General features: G+C 38.8%; 1 protein-coding gene across 2 annotated transcripts in view; it reads right to left on the reverse strand.

The window, feature by feature from the left end:
* fras1 (Fraser extracellular matrix complex subunit 1) overlaps positions 1 to 17,921 on the reverse strand; it is a 271,118-nt gene that overhangs the window by 145,718 nt on the left and 107,479 nt on the right. For both annotated transcript variants that reach the window (XM_017306806.1, XM_008417773.2), the window contains 2 exons: positions 14,593 to 14,736; positions 8,991 to 9,137 (listed from right to left, as the gene is read on the reverse strand). In XM_017306806.1, coding sequence (XP_017162295.1) covers positions 8,991 to 9,137; positions 14,593 to 14,736 — 291 coding nt within the window. The remainder of the gene's footprint in view (positions 1 to 8,990; positions 9,138 to 14,592; positions 14,737 to 17,921) is intronic.

Consider the following 17,921-nt stretch of genomic DNA (forward strand, 5'->3'; position numbering starts at 1 on the left):
CCACCCCCCCTTTCGCTTACTGACAATAGTCAGAGATTTAGTTTAAATCTCTTCAGAAAAATTGGTGAACAGAAACTCTAAGGAAATGAGGAATAAAATGATGACACTAAAATATAGGTTAAAATATTTAAAAAAAGGAATGACTGGAGCAAAGGGGGAAACTGAGGAGCAGTAGTAAGTGAAGCAAACTCAAAGAGACGCGGGGAAATTCACCCGAGGAGGGTATAATTAATTAAATCAGTGTCATAAGAACGGCTGATAGAGATCTTAATTAATCTGAGATTCCAGAACGGAGGCCAATATGTATCTGAGAAATTATTAGACAGGAGTGAAAAATAAATCATCCGATCCCTGCTGCTCTGCGCCAACTGTCCTCAGGAAACAAAACTCATTTTCTTCTTCGTTGCGATTTTGGAAATAAAGTGCGACAGTGACTTTCACTGTTTGGTGGAAACCTCAGCTGCATCCCAAAAAAGGAGGAGGAAAGGAGTCGGTATATAATATGGATGAAAATGCAAGGTCATGGAAACTCCAGGTAAAGGCAAGCAGATCTGTGCACACATCGTCCTTGCTGCAGACAATATTTAATAATTGATGACACTTGGATCCAAGCCGGATCGTCTTTAGGTCAAAAGTTTAAAGAATATAGAGCGTGTCTGAGCATATCGCTTCCATCGGGAGGCCTGATCTGAAAAAGATCAAAGTTTAACAAAGATCTTGTCAATAATTAAGAAATATAAGCAGCAGGGCATCATGAGACCGGAGTAAGAACCATCCTCTCCATTTTCATTAGCCTTTACAAAGTCATCCTGACAGGCTGCATTGCGTCTCGATGTGGAAATGCAGCACAATAAGCTTTGAAGGAGACTGAGGGCTTTGGAGTGCAGGGGGCACTCCAAAGCTGTGCCACTGTGCAGCCCTCTCCTTAAAAATTCTGCTCTAATGTACAAAAAGACAGCGACATGTGCTGGGATGATTTAAAAACAAGCAAACTAAAAATAAAAACACTTAACCTCAGAAAAATAATGTGTGCAATGCCAGCGTGTTGACTGTGGTGTTTCCAGTTTCATCTTTTCACTTGCTGCTTTCACATTCAATAGTCCTGTAGACTCGGTTTAATTCAGGGGAAAAATTGCGACATTTGTTACATTTTCAGCTGTACACACTACACTGTATCAAACTGTTGATTCACAGTTCACAGTAGGATTTTCAACTTTCTTTGGTGCACATTTCTTTTGGAGATTGACATGAAATCTTTAATTTCTAAGAAGTGATTTTATCTGAAACAAGCAAAGGTTACAATGCAGTCCATCGCTAGAGAGCAGGAGACAATCGATGTAGAAGAGAAGGAACAGCCCTCTAAGTCAGAGGAACAGACGAGATGCAACAAAAAGAAAAAGATGACAATTCAAATCTGGTTGGAGAAACATGCCGCCGCTGATCTAAGGATTTCAGCTGAAAGTACTGGAACGAAGACTTTCCACCAGTTACCGAAAAAGCATCGATCTCCGGACTGCAGGAGACACCAGAGAAGGAACAGTCCTCTAAGTCCAGCGTTGAGAATGTTAAGAAGCAGGAAACTTTTCTGCTTGAAGAAGGTTCTCTGGAAGATTCCTTAAAAAATCCATCCATCCATTTTCTTACACCCTTGTCCCTTAGTGGGGTCGGGAGGTGCTAGTGCCTATCTCCAGCTAACATTCCGGGTGAGAGGCGGGGTCACCCTGGACAGGTCGCCAGTCTGTCGCAGGGCAACACAGAGACACACAGGACAAACAACCATGCAAACACACACTCACACCTAGGGGCAATTTAGAGAGTCATGTTTTTGGACTGTGGGAGGAAACCGGAGTACCCAGAGAAAACCCACGCATGCACAGGGAGAACATGCAAACTCCATGCAGAAAGACCCAGGTTGGGAATCGAACCCAGAACCTTCTTGCTGCAAGGCAACAGCTCTACCAACTGCTCCACTGTGCAGCCCTCTCCTTAAAAAATGAGATTTGCAAAGAGGAACCTGTGATTTCTACAACAGAGCCGGTCACCGAAAAGAAATCCATCACAGAAACGCAGAAGAAAGTTGATCAAAAAAGGGGAGACGCGTCCATCTCTGGGTAAACCCTACATCCAAACAGAGAATTTAAAGGAGGTTCCTGTTAATCAAACACCAGAAAATGTTCAAGGAAAGTGTTTAACTGAAATTCATAATTTACCCCACTCTTCTGAAAAGACAACAAGTCAAGCAAAATGTACGTGTGAAGCCAAATTTAAGGAGTCTGAACTTGAATATATCAAAGTACAGAAATACTTAATGAAGCAGCTTGATGAGATGTTTGATATAAATAATAAACTAAATGCTAAGCTTAGACAGCAAAACGATCTGACAAAGAAAATACTCTCAGAGAGAAGACAAAGCAAGAATTCAATGGTTTCTGTTGGAATTCAGACGGATTCACAAGGCAGCTCACAGCAGAAAGCAGTGCATTACCAATCTGCTTCAGTACAAACGGAGATGGATGTACAGGAAACCAGCTATCACTTAAAACCAGTTCGTCAAACGATTTCGACCAAACTGAGATGGATGTGCTGGAAAACAGATGTCACTAGAAATCGTCGAACAATTTCAACCCAAACCAAGACGGAAACCCTCAATAATGAAAACGTTTCTGGAGCAAACAGTGAACAAGACATTTTAGTACCAGAAACAGTTGGGGATCAGACTGCCTCCATCAAAACTGATGATCTCTGGCCTGCAGAAAATCTCTGAACGTAATGATATACAGAGTTTCATGGGTGTTTTCGATGTTTTGTATGTTTTTAACCGTTATTCGTGTCGTGCATGTCTAATTTTATGACTGCTAACTGCAGCTAACTGTTAGCTCTTAGCTGTTGCTAGCTGGTTTGATGCTAACTACTGTTAGCTGCTAACGGTTAACTGTTGCCAGCCGCTGCCAATTTCTAATTGGTAGGTATTTCTCTGCAGTTTGTTTAGAGTTATTTATTTTATTAAATGTATGGAGGCAGAAGTTGCTGGACTGTTAATCACCAACTTGATTTCATCTTTTGTTAGAATAAATGCAGTGAACCTGAATGTGTCTGTCTTGAAGTCAACCTGCTGGACCGGAGACAAACACAGAAGAGTAACATTTATACTTGAATCTTATTACTTCGCTTGTAGGAAAAAAATCATCTCGTATCAGTTTTTTTATATATTTCTTTTTATTTTGTCTATTATTTATTTTGTCTATTAATGTGCAAAACATTAACGTACGTAAATATTAATAAAAAAAATAATTTTAACTGAAAGTTGAGAAAAATGTATGCTCGACAGTTAAAATAATGACTGGAAATGGATGATTAAAGACGGGGAAACTTTTCTTTGTGAAGGAGTTGCAGGAAAAAGAAGCAAACCTTTGCAGTGACCTATAGATTAACAGGTGAAATGGACTCAGCTCCTGTGTTTTCCCCATTATCTCAGGACATCTCTCTGTTTTTGAACTTCTGCACCTCTTTAACTTCCTCCTCCCATGATGATCTCTATCTTGGGCTTTTCTTTCTGCCTCCTTGTTCCTGAAACTCCTCAAACGTTTTTCTCTTCTTTTTTTTCTCATGTTTAATATTAATGAAACCATGAGACGTGCATGAGATAAAGAGTAGGTTTCACGATTCACTCTCCAGTTGTTTTAAATACCATAAAAATCCTTTTAATGTCCCACTCACCCCCAGATATTATGGAAACTATTCCTCCAAAAACGGTTACAGCCAACAAGAGGATTACACGTCCTTTACCTTGCTCCTCTCAGGAAAGCAATTTATTTTTCCGGGCAGCCTGAAGCGCAAAGTTATCAGCAAATGTAATCCTGGAAGTGCCAGTTGCCAAAAAAATAAATAAAAAAAATAAAACACTCCCCACCCCCTCGTCTGCATGAACAGGGCCAGGTTGGGATGGATGCGCGGTCACACGGTGCAGTGGATAATCTGTGCTCTGCGTCCCCGCGGAGCTGAATCGGGACACAATTACCACGCTGCAGAAGCGGTTCACATCTCCCAAACCTCCAGTGAGAAAGCCAGATGAGATGAGATATTCAGCAATTAAACCAAGTGTGGAGATAAAAACCCTCTGAAATTAAAAAAAACAAAACAAAAAAAAAAACCGCAGAACTGCATCTGAAAATCTGATGTTTGATGGATCTCAGGAGTGAAATTACTTTTGCAGTTGTTTTTTTCTGTAATTCATTCAACTTAAATTAGATTCATCTATAAGGCAAAACAACAAAAAGCTCCCATAACACATATTCTTGTATTACTTGATGACAATGGAACTAATTTCAACTTAGTCAAGACTGTTAAGAATGAAGAAAAGTAGATAAAACTGTCTTTTTATTTATGCAAGAAAATAAGAATATGATGAAAGATTTTAAAAGTTTTTAGACTTTAAGCTGAAGCGTGCCATAGTTAAGCATTACCTGTCATCAAAACAAGTAAAATACAAACAATTGTAAGAGAAAATCTATTTATCCACTTAGCTATTTTATAGATAAAACATTTTTATGCTCAAAATTTATTAATTTATTGTTCGATGGTGAGGTGAGCCAGTTTAAACCAGATTAAAAGGGAGTTTTTTTATGGCTTTGCTAACTGAAGAGCTGACGGGTCAGTCGGTCCTGAGCATCGCCCTGCAAGTTAAACAGCTTAATCTAGTCAAAAATCAAGCAAACATTGTTGCTTCACTTACCCTTGTTTCTAGTGCAAATATCTTATCACACTTCAAATAAGTCAAAACTAACTTACAAGTATTTTTTTGCCAAGATACAGGAGCTTGTTTTAAGCAAATAATTCCTTAATATTCGCTATAAAGTGCCTGTTACAATGGAAGACAGTTTACTTATAACAAGATTATCAACCAACTTTAAGGGATTATTCACTTAAAACAAGCTCCTGTATCTTACTGATAAGTTAGTTTTAAATTGGTTTCGTCTCAAGTCAAGTTTACTAAGAAATTTGCACTAGAAACAAGACTAAAAATACTTGGTAAGATCATGAGTTTTTGCAGTGTGTCTGTATTATTTAGTATCATTTGTAAAGAAAAGAAAGTGGATTAGACCCACTGTTTTTGTGTGTCATGTAGTACACACACAGGTCAGGTGCAGTGATAGTTTTGTGCATATCCTCCGATAACATCCTGCAGGCGCCCCTGACAGCAGCTGTAAACAGCAGCGGAGAAGATTCAACACAAAACCTCCACCATTTTCCGCTGACCTCATGCAGATGAACTGAAGCTCTGGTAAACTCGCTGTGTTTAAAAAGCAAAGTTTTGCAGCAGCACCCTGCTTTTCCGGGTGGTCCGGGTCTGCTGCCAGGAAAAGTTACCATCTGGCGAAACACCTCAGGAGCTCATTACCACCGTCAGCTCCCATCCCCTTTACCTCCATCCTCAATCCCTCCTCCCATTTTCTCCAGCAAGAAATCCGCTCAGGCAGAATTGGGCCTGATGCTTTTCACCGCTGCATCTGCTGATTTGCAGTCGCTGTGATTGTTAGTCCCTCTTCTTTTTTGTGTTTGTTTCATCCTCTGGAGAAATTTGTAGGAGAGGGAAAAAAACAAGGGATTTCTGTTCCTATTAAAGCCTGTTGGAGATTAAAAGGAATTGGATGGCTGGCTGGCAGGATGAATCCCACAAAGGGTTTGAATTACAAAAACCGGCTCGGCTGTGCAAATTGTTTTTTTTTTTTTACAGTATCAAACCTGGATGAATGCAGAGCGGGTACCAGAACTGGGAGCAAGTCAGTGTTTTGCAAGTTTCAAGTCTTTATCCTCAAATCATGAGTCAAGTCTCAAGTAGAGACAGGCAAAAGTCGAGTCAAGTCCCAGCTGTAGGCCTGTCATGATAACTAATATTGCTGGACGATAAATTGTACCAGAAGTTATTGCGATAAACGATAACATTGTTGTTTTCAGACAATTTTCAAATATGGCATAATATTTAAAGAACATGTTCTCAAATATCAATAAACTTTACATTTGAATGAGAATTTAACACTGGAACTGGAAGGCATTTTAAATAACATTAAAAAAAAAACAACAGAAGTAATACATAAAATGAATTATAAAGTCTCTGTAAGCAAAATTGTCCCCCAAAAGAAGAGCTAGTTGAGACCAAAACTCCAGACTGAAGACTTTTATCATCCAGTTTTTGGTAGAAAGAGAGAAAAGAGAAAAACAATAAATCATGCAAGTGGAAATTATCGAATTTGTTTTAATTTATCGTGCCATCAGTCATGCCATCATTTATTGCAGCAGGCATAGGTAGATGAGTGGACATCTTGCCACAACAACCAGCTGATTTTCCCGTGCTGCGTTCAACACATCGGCTGTTATTGTGGGGAAGACATGATTAATGCTCTATATGTGCATCCTACAATGGATCGCACAAAAAGCAGGACGGAGGTCACCCGGCGTGTCCACCGAGAGTTTGCACAATGCGGAGAATTATCCTGAGTTCCTGCATTAGCTGCTGCAGTCTAGCCAATGTAAGGCTGCTTATTGAGCGGGAGCACAGGGAGGTCTGCAGTTATTAAGGAGAGAAACGGAGCTGCAAAACCGTTCAATGCACCATGTGGTTATTCTCTGCTCACACACCCACCCTGGGTCATTTTATCTCTACATATCATCTGCAGGGACGCCACTAATCCGCTTGCAGTACTTCAACACGCAAACAGTGTTGTTGTTACTGGTGTGTAAACAACAATTAGCTTGATTGTCTCAACTCTCAAGCCGCATAAAAAGGCGTATCTGAAATTGAAACTGCCGGAAATGCTGGATGAAACATTTATCTGATGGCTCATTCAGCATCTGAATTCCAGTAACAAACACATCAGTGTTTTTCTCACATCAGATGTCGACAGAAATCAAAACAAATTGAGCCACAATTAAAGCTATGAGGGGGAAAAAACTGGAGTGATAATTGGCATAAATTAAGAAAAGTTTTGCAAAAATAGATAGAAAGCCAAGAAACCAACTGAAATCTGTCAGTATTTAGAAAGTGGTTCTGCTGGAATGTCTAAATAACATCAGCTGGTTTAAAGGTGACCCTTTTTATTTCCCTTAAGGAGGTAAAGATCAGTCTATAGAAAACATGTTCAGTACATTTTTTGCACAAAAACATTCTTGGATAATGAGATTTTAATTTACTCAGTTCTGAATACTTTGAGCTGTTTTAGGGCCTCTCGTCACTTTAAATTCAAATAAGCTGCACCTGGCCACGCCCCCCAACTCCACGTTTACACACACATGAAAATGGCTGCTAACAAATGCTTAATTATACAGCTACACCGATTTGAAAAGCAGAAGTGGAGCCTCCTGCACAACCACCAAGTATGCATCAAGTGGCTTTTGAATTGTAAGTCAGCAACAAAACATTTGTCTTTTCCAGCAGCCATTGTACGGCTCATACAGTGATAAAACCAACTGACTAAACGTGCTGTAGCTTAGCTTGGGTTGCTAGGTAACGGGCTAGGGTTGCTAGGTAATGGCGCAGTGTGGCTCAACAATCAGGAGGTTTTTGCTTTACACAAAACAAAACAAAGATCTTGTTACTGACCTGTAAAGAAGGTGGCATCTTTAATATGTTGTTTTGGTCAGTTTTATGTCCGTTTGAGGTTTTTCTAACTAGAAATGACATTTAAGTCTTTATACTCAGCCTCATTAAAAATAAAAGGTCTTTTGACAAAAATCTGACCTTAAGTCACCAAAATAAATGTTGGTAAAGAGAATGAAAAACAAAGAAACCAAAATACAAAAACAAACAAATACTTTCACCAAACTGTGAGCAGTTTCCTCTTTTCTTCCAGCAGAAATGAAACCTTACGTAACTTTCTGAAGGGCCAAAAGTGCAGCAACAACCCAGCAGGCCCAGGCTGAAAAAGTACAACTTCTTAAATCTGCACAATACTAAAGCAATAATACTCGGTCCCCACAGGGAGCTTTGCCTTCCAATCGCTCCCTGAAAAATTCAGAGCTATTTTAATACCCCATTCACTGCAAAGAAAGTCTTACAAAGTTCATTTAAGGAAACAAAAATGCAAAAAAACAGACACAACCGCCCCCAAACGTGTTGCTTAGAAACCAACAATTTGAGCTGAAAGGAAATTAATATTTGCATGAAATGTCAGAAGGAGAGAATAATACTTAAGCCTCTGACTGAAACACAGTGTTTACGGCTCTGCTTATCAGGACTCAGGCCACTAGAGGACAGGATGTTAGTGAAAAGTTAATGTGTGTCTTATTAGGGAGGTCTGCAAAGATAAAGCCAAGAAACGACACTCTGTGGTGTTGATCTCATTTAGAGGAACAGAACTGAAAAAATACTGAAGTTTACTGTGTAGTCAGAGAGGAGAATCTTTCAGTGCGTATCGATTCGATTCAGAAAATATTTTTCTAATCAAACGGTTTAGAGATTGTGTCTAAATTATGTGACTGACAAGAGGAAAAGACTGTAAACAAAACATGCATCAAATTCCATCAGTTTATATTTAAGCAAAAATAGGTTTGCACTGCAAAAACACAACATTTTACCAAATATTTTTGGTTTAGTTTCTGGTGCAAATTTTTTAGTACACTTGAAATGAGAGGAAACTGATTTACAAGTAACTTTTCAGCAAGACAGCTTGTTTTAAGTCAATAATTCCATAATATAAATAAAAACGTTCTTATTTCGTTGGCAGATTATTTCACTTACAACAAAACATTTTCCTGTAATGAATTCAGGAATCTGCCAGTGGAATTAGTACAAATATTAAAGAATTATTTACTAAAAATAAGCTCCTATATGTTGCTGAAAAGTTAGTTTTGTCTTATTTATAAGATATTTGCATTAGAAACTACAACAATAATACTCAGCAGGATTTTTTCTGCAGTGTAGTTATGTAAATTTAACCTAAACTTTGCTTTTTCTTGCATTGTGTTGGATCAGCATCAGATGTTGTGGTACTTACGGTGACAGTGCGCGTCGTCGTGCTGGTAGGAACCAGCAGGACAGGAATCCAAGCACTGGTCTCTGTCTGGGCCCAGTAAGGGCAACTGGGAGCCACAGGACTGGCAATCCCACCGACTGGAACAGGTGGCACAGGACTGTGGGCAGGCTGAAGGGAACAAGGAGGGACGTGATCAAAAAGTTGCTTTAGAAGTAAATTTTCTGAGCAAAGCTGAGCTCTGGAAATGGATGCAGGACTGAAACAGGAAGCAGGTTGTGAATTTCACACGCAGAAACCCCGAGGGAGACTTTAAATCCAGAGTTTGCTGGAGGGTTGTCACATTGTTAAAGGGAACATGGAAGAAAAAACTGGAGACCTCAGCACAAATCCAAGTGAACACAGTTTCCCCCCCCAACATCCAGAGAAAGGAAGCAAACTGAAATGTGACTTTAGTGTTTGCTGTGAGAGAATGAAACAAGAGCAGATTTCTCTTCTCTGCTGGGGGACTCCAGTTTTGTGTAACTTTAATGAAGCTCTGCAGGTCATGGCTTCAAAGGAAATTAACTCTAAAGGTGAACAATCTGCTTAATCCAACAAAACTGTGAACTCGACTTGACAAGAAAAAGAAAGAAAGTTAGGAACCAGAGGGAAAAGTTCAGATTCAGATATAATTTGGATCAGGGGAGGCAACTGACTCCAAGTGCTTTGAGGTTTTTAGCATTTATTTGTTGTTTATTGACTTAAATCATGGACTTCTTTCCATGGGTCAAACTCAAGGCCGGGGGGCCAAATCTGGTCCAACGGAGCTTTTTATGTTGCCCTTTAGACTCCAAATTACATCAATTAGTCCCTCCAGTTTTTCACAAATCTGCTAAATCCACATAAAGTCAACACATTATTTTCTTATTTTTGCTGCAAATGTTTCTTAAAACTGGCCAGAAATCTTGAATGTGAGTGACTGCTGCCTCCGCCTTCCTGGATGTTCGTGACCGATATGGTAATAAGAAGTCACATTTAACATAAACATAATAAAAATTCCCTACAAATATTTCTAAACTAGCACCACAAAATCTGTGATTTTGATTTAAAATAAATAATAATAATAATAATAATAATAATAATAATAATAATAATAATAATAAAATCCTGGATTTTATTATTATTATTAATAATAAAATTATTAATAATTTTATTATTAATAAAATTATTATGTGTGAAAAGATGTTCAATATCATTTAGAAACACTTATTGAATGCTGAAACAAGCAGACATTTATTGGTATTTTAACAGTTTAGCACAGTGGTCCCCAAACTTTTTCCTGTCAGGGCCACATAACTTTTCCCTTCTCTGGTGGGGGGCCGGAGTCAGTTTGTAACAGAAAAAGTGTTACACGTTTATCACCTGTGCTGCCAGAAAACCGTTAGCGAAACGGTCACTGGGACTGACTAGTATATATTCCATTGAGGGAAAGTAACTGTAACATATGAATTCCTCATATGTTAACATAAAGGCTCGTTTTGAAGTATAAGCTGCTACATACAGGCATTGCTTGGAAGAATTCGACCTGGAATGCGGCGTTCATAACAAACACGTGTGTTCATCTGCTCTCCCGCTAGCAAATAACCGTACTGATTAAATAACATAAAAGTCAAGCAGTTCCCTAAAAGTCCAACAGATGGCAGCAAACAAAACACCCACAGTTTACAAGACACACTTCCTGCTACAGAGCCCCCTGGTGGTTGAAGAAAAAGCCACATATAAACCGGAAAATACAATATATGAAAAAAAATCTGAATGCTCTCTGGTATTGTTCCTGGGGCCGGACCAAATGTGGAGGCGGGCCGGATCCGGCCCACGGGCCGTAGTTTGGGGACCACTGGTTTAGCAGGTTTTATCAAGACGTTCCGTCCCGCCTTTTAAAAACATTCAGTTTTGATTTGGTCCAAAATGCCTTAGATTATTATTCTCCCTGCTTCAGTTTTTCCTCTGTGTTTAACCGAATCCTGATGATGTGACTGTATTTAAGGTGATTATAGTTGTTTACTTTGATTCAACTTGCAGCTAAAATTTAACAACCTAAAACACTGGAGCAAGATTTATCTAAAACAACTAACTAAGACCACAGGCCATTAACCTCTGAGATAAAGACGTTTAACTGGGAGGTTTGTGGTTCTTTACCACAAAAAACTCACATTCTGAATATAACACTGAGCTGAAGAGATGTAGGAGGGAAAATGCAAAGGAAAGTTTCTTTTTAAAGTAGAATAGCGAATACAAAACTAAATCCCCTTTAAAGCAAACAGCCACCCACACAGAGACAGATAGCAGGGGAAAAGGAGAAAGTCATGAGGATGAAGGATCCATACAGATTAGAGCGAGGAAGGTGAGAGGAGAAACAGAAAACGAACACCCTGAGGAAACATGATGAGAAATTTAAAGGGAGGAAGATTTGATCTCATTAGAGATATGAAGCTCTGCCTCGTCACCGTATGTTCGCCTACATCTGCTCAGACACGAAAACATCAATATTTAGTTTCACACACTTCAATAAAAACAAAAAGGAAGCAGAAAGGCATTTAATACTTCTAATATCTTTGTTTTCAACATGAACACCACGCTGAACCACGGCAACTTTTACAACTTTAGAGGGAAATTTATAACAAGGTCAGAAGCTCGACCTGAATAAATCTTTCCTGATGGCTGATTTTATTTAGACAGACTAGAACAAAACTTTGTACCGAAGCTGAAAGTGTTCAGGCGCCAAAATATTTTTACACTGCAATTAAAAATGCTAAAATATTGTTGTGATTTATTTCAGGTTCCCTGCATAACAATAAATAAAATAATTAAAACAAATATTTATAATAATATTTTATGTTTGTCTAAATGTTCACTGTTTTTTTATGTTTTTGGACTTATTTTTACAATTTTTAAGTTCATTACATTTGGCTGATGTGTTTGTGGCACGACTTATTTATAAAATTTAATATTTGTGTTGTCAACATTTTCGATTTAAGACAAACTTAGAACAGAAAATCTCATCCTAAAAAATTTACAAAAAGTGTCGAAGGGCCAAATATGAAACATTCTTAAAATGCGGTCAGGGACCACACAAAATTAATCCAAGGGCCACAGTTGGCCCCCGCGCCGCACTTTGAACACTCCTGTACTAAATGAAACAGAAAGAATGTTTTCAAAGCTTTTCCAGTACACCTTAACTCTGCCTTATCCATCTGATAGTTTTTATTTTCATATTGGAAACAGCTGGGAGTTCCTCAGGGCTCCATATTCGGCCCCACAGAAGCTTGGTGTGAATTTTGATTCTGTTTTCAAACTACAGCTCAGAACGAGCCACTGGATCAAGAGGAGAGGTTCAATTATAGTAGTGATTTTTCAAACTGGATGTTTAAACTCAACATTTACACTCACATGTGAAAATGGCTGCAAACAGACGCACAATTATGCAAACGTACATCTTAGAGAAGCAGAAGTGGAGCCTCCTGCACAACCAGGAGGCTCCACAAGAATACAGCAACTGGTTTCAGGATGGTAAATCAACAACAAAACCGTTGTCTTTTCCAGCAGCCATTGTACAGCGCACTGAGTGGTAAAACCAGCTGACCAAACACGCTGGAGCTCAGCTTGGGTTGCTAGGTAACGGGCTGGGATTCGCTGGGGTTGTTAGGTAACGGCACAGTGTGACTCAACAACTGAGAAGCTTTTGATATGGCTCAATTTCCAGACACCAAAAACCTTTAAATTATTGCCAAAAAATGGCTGGATGGTTTATTAAAAGCATCTGGACTGTTAAAAAATGTGCACAATGTTAATTTTGGATGTTTTGTCCCTTTTAAAATTCACATTATAAATAAGCTCAGGGTTAAGTTTTTTTATTTCATGTGCAACGTATAAAAAAATCATAGACTCAAACATTTTTTTTCAATCCCAGCCTGCCATTTTTTTAAATTACTTTTAATAATTTTAAAGAGGAAAAACAGAAAGTCTGGGATGAGCTGCTGATGAGTGTTTTCTTTTTCACACTTGGCTCTATTATTTCACATCTGCATGTAAAAAGCCGTGGGAGGCAAACATCTCACTCATCCAGAGAACAGATGAAAGGATTCAAAGATTATAGCAATTATTGGTAAACATCAACTATAAACAGAAGCTACATCCAAACTGAGTCTTGGTTTAAACTAAAACATATTACAGAAGGAACAAAACTCTCAAAGCTATTAATCAGACAAGAAATAATATTTGCTTCTCATATAAATTTAATTCAGACCCTTGAAGGCATTATTTTTACCTTTTCAGCACAGAAAGCTGTCGGGTTAGTCAACACATTTGTGAGTTTGTGTCTTTCGTCAAGTAATTTACACGTTTCCAGAGGTGCCATGTTGATGCTGGTGGCTGGTAGTAGTAGATAGATTTACCCGACGTTTAATTATATGATAGGTGAGATGTTGCAATTTTATCCAACAGCCGCCACAGCTGCGATGAAACGATGGCTTCCAGCGGCCATTTTGGCATCCATATATTTATCCATTCAAGGGATTCCTGTGCAGGAGTGATAGTTTGTGATTAGCAAATTGCTCGGTGCTTATCAGTAATTGCTCTGTAATAAGATGCCTGCAGCTTAGATAAGGCAGCCAGGGCCGGAGGCTTTGGTTGTGAAGCAACAATGTGAAGCTGTAAACGAATCCATCTGGAACCTCTTCATCAGTCTATTTAACAAACCGATGTGCAAAATTCACCTTCTGTATGTTTTTATACTTCAGTTTGGGTTCCTACTGCTTCTAACGTTCAGCCAGCAACTTTTCAGACAGGAAAAAACTGTTTTAAACTGTTAAACTGTTAAATGCATTTAACAGTTTTAAACTGTTAAATATATGGATGCCAAAATGGCCGCTGGAAGCCATCGTTTCATCGCAGCTGTGGCGGCTGATGGATGAAATTGCAACATCTCACCTATCATATAATTAAACGTCGGGTAAATCTATCTACTACTCCCAGCCACCAGCATCAACATGGCACCTCTGGAAACGTGTAAATTACTTGACGAAAGACACAAACTCACAAATGTGTTGACTAACCCGACAGCTTTCTGAGCTGAAAAGGTAAAAATAATGCCTACAAGGGTCTGAATTAAATTTATATGAGAAACAAATATTATTTCTTGTCTGATTAATAGCTTTGAGAGTTTTGAACCTTCTGTAATATGTTTTAGTTTAAACTAGGCCTGTCACAATAACAAATGTTACTGGATGATAAATTGTCCTAGACGTTATTGAGATAAACGACAATATTGCTGTTTTGACGCCATTTTCAAGTAACATAATGGTAATAAAGGCTTAATAATGCAAGAATATTTAACACTGGAGCTGGAAGACATTTTAAACATCCAACAAAAACAGAAACGACAAATAAAATCAATTAGAGTCTCTGTAAGCAAAGAAAACCCACCAGACGGAAAACTTTCATCAACCATTTTTTGATAGAAATTGAGAAAAACAATAAATCAATGGAACTTGAGCTTGTTTTAATTTATCTCTTTAATGACAGTATTCATAATTTCCACGCACAGCTGCATTTAAAAGTCAGATAACATTTGTGAAAATGTTACCTGCACACACTTGTCCCTCGGCGGCGTAACCCTCCGGACAGACGGACAGACATCGACCAAGATGGAGGAAAGCTTTGGGGTCTCTGCAGCTCTCGCAGCGCTCCGGAGTCCCCAAACAGGAGAGGCAGTCTTCATGGCACTGAGCTGTTAAAAGCACATTTCACCGACTTTATTAGGCAGAAAATGCATGTGGTGGCGGCCATGTCTCACTAGCTAAAACATTTCTACATGATTAGAGACAGACATCCAGCCTGACATCCATAAAAATCACGTCTTAAATCAGTTCCACCAGGTTTTAACGGACTTGGGGAAGATTTAATCGTCTGTCCAACTGGGAGTTTCACAGAACATCTTCTGTCATCCAGCAGATCCACCGAAGCATTTCATGAACACTGTAAGTGAAGTTTCAGCTCACACCATTTCCCAGACGATCTGTCATTTTGACAACAATATATGAGCCCTCATAAGTCACCTAATAACGTCTGGTATTTTGGACATATTCAAGTGTTAATGAGCAAATAAAGAAGAACCAGTACATCTGTCCTCTCTTTTCGTCTATTAATTTTAGATTTGTACCGTATAGAGAGGAGAAAAACACAGTAAAGCTACAAAGGCATACTTTAAAACACTGTTTATTATTATAACTGTGGAAAAACAACAGCAGAGAAAACATTAAGTTATTTATCTGCCAATGGAACAAGTACCTTTTCACAAATATTAAGAAATTATTTACTTATTTAGAATAAGACTCGATATCTTGCTAAAAATAACTTTTAAGTTAGTTTGTCTTATTTTAAGTTTGCCAAGATATGTGCACAAGAAACTAGACAAAAAAAACTTGTTAAGATTTTGTGTTTTTGCAGTGGGAACCTTCATAGCCACATAAAGGCGGTTACAAAGTCGGCCTTCTGTCACCTGTAGAACATTTCCAGGATTAAAGGACTAATGAACCAGGAAGATCTAGAGAAACTCATCCATGTGTTCATCTTTAGTCAGATTGATTACTGCAACAGTGTCTTCACAGGTCTGCCCAACAAATCAATCAGATCCAGAACGCTGCTGCTGCTGGTGTTCTGACTACAACCAGGAAGACAGAGCACATCACCCCAGTGTTAAAGTCCTTCACTGGATCCCTGTAGCTCAGAGAATAGACTTAAAAATACTGCTGCTAGCACCACAACACATTAAAGATCTGCTGTTGTCACAGCAACCTTTCAGACCTCTCAGGTTCTGGTTCTGGTTCTGCTCTGCATCCTAAGAACCAGAACAAAACATGGAGAAACAGCATTCAGCTTCTATGCACCACAAATCTAGAACAAGCTTCCAGAAAACACAGAGTTCCTTTAAATCTAGACTAAAAACCCACCTGCATAGAGTTGCTTTTGAAACACAGTAATCAATCAATCAATCAATCCTATTTATTTGTAGCGCACATTTCAGCAACAAGGCTTTTCAATAAAAACACAAAGATACAAAGTCATAGAAAACACAGGGACTGTATGTGTTTTTTATGTTTGTCTTCTGCCTTGTTGCTGAAATTTGCCATACAAATAATTGAGTAATATTGTTGATTATTGCAATTGTGGAAAACTAACAGCATAGAAAACATTTCAATCTTCCTGTGAGGCAAAGAAACTATTCTGAATCCCGTGCAGATGCATTTAAAATGTCGTTTCTCCGAGTGTCTCCTGAAATGATTTGCCTCTTCAGCATCCGAACGTCATGTGCAAATAAAAAAAAACCCTCTGTCACTGTCATGTTCTCTGAATAAAAAAAAAAGGCAGAAGGCAGAGATAAGGCCCGTCCAATCTGGGCTGCAGAACAGGCAAATGAAAGCAAGGGCTTGTCAAACAATGTGCGACGCCGTTTCCACTTGATTTCACAGCGACCGTATTGAGAAAATAAAACAGGAGGCTGAGAGGACCGATTAATGTGACAACTGCAGAGCGAGACAGTAGGAGGAGAGGAAGGAGGCAGAAAATGACAGGGGGAAATAAGACAAGGAGGAGAGTTATAGCAGGAGAGAGGGCGTGAAAGTGGGGAAGGAAAGTTGAACATGAGAAAAATGAGATGCTGCTTTAATCCTAACGACCAATAAGACTGTCAACAAGCCAGAACATACTGTTCTAAGTATCTCCATCACTCTTCTCCTTCTCCAATCTGCCGCTTTTTTTGTTCCTTCGACTTTACAGTTTCATTTCATTCCAGCGTTCATCCTCTTTTCATCTGCCTCTCATCTCACTTTTTGACCTTAAATTTCACCCTGAGGCCAGACTTTTTATTGGAGATAAGAGAGAACTGCAGGAGCTTGTGCAGAAAATAGCGAGAGTCTGTGAAAAATGGGAGCTTTAAGATACTTAGCAGTGTTTGCTCTGACCCACTGACAGATTTACCGGCTAATATGAACACCGCTAAACTGTTTATTTCTCCGCTCAGCTGTGGCTTTTGGTAATAAACTAATTTCTTGCCTGAATATAGTCTTTCCATCATGAATTTTTTTTTTTGCAAACATGTTATTTTATGCATATTTACCACTGGAAACAAATGAGCACATTTACATAAGAAGCTCCACTTATGGAGATGCAGGATCGTTTCTGTGTTTGGCTTTGACGCTGCACAGCGCTTTTGTTTTTATCACAGGCTTAATAAGCCAGAATCCCTGAGGTACAAAATTAAAAAGACCGCAACAGTTAACAGCCTGTGATGACACGTAAAGGGAGGATTCCTGATTGCTATGGTAAAATGGCCATTGTTGTTTACGCGTTTGATTGCTTGGAGAGCTTTGACCTTCAACAACTCGCCCTCGTCTCTTCACATCTTGAAAAGAAGCCAATTTAATAACTGAAGCCAAAAAAAAAGCTGCTCCATAATGGAAATGCCCCCTCCTGTCTGCAGACAAATTTCCAGTGTAAGAGAAAGTTTAAAGGAGGATTAAATCCATTTAGCTCCTCACTTTGTTGGCGAAAGTATTGGTGAAATGGATACAGTCACATAACCGTGCGCTGCTCTCACATTACAGTCAGAGAGCATAATTATCAAACATCTCAGACTCGCCGCAGGGAGTCGAAATCAGAGTCAATCAGTCCGACTTCAGAGGGGAACTTCAGACAGTTTCATTAAAGTTTCTAGACTTTCAATAAAGTGAATCAAGACTTTTCTCTCCTTGACAATCAGATCTATCTGGAGAACCAACACAAAGTGGCCCGTTACTTTAAAATGGATGATAAATTACACTAGTTGTTATATATTTTTAAAAAGTTTGGTATTAGCATTAGCATTTAGCTCCTCTGAGTCAATCATTTTTAGATCCACTCTCCATCTGGTTGAAG

This window comes from Poecilia reticulata, linkage group LG9 (genome assembly GCF_000633615.1).
Source record: "Poecilia reticulata strain Guanapo linkage group LG9, Guppy_female_1.0+MT, whole genome shotgun sequence".
NCBI classification, from domain to species: domain Eukaryota; kingdom Metazoa; phylum Chordata; class Actinopteri; order Cyprinodontiformes; family Poeciliidae; genus Poecilia; species Poecilia reticulata.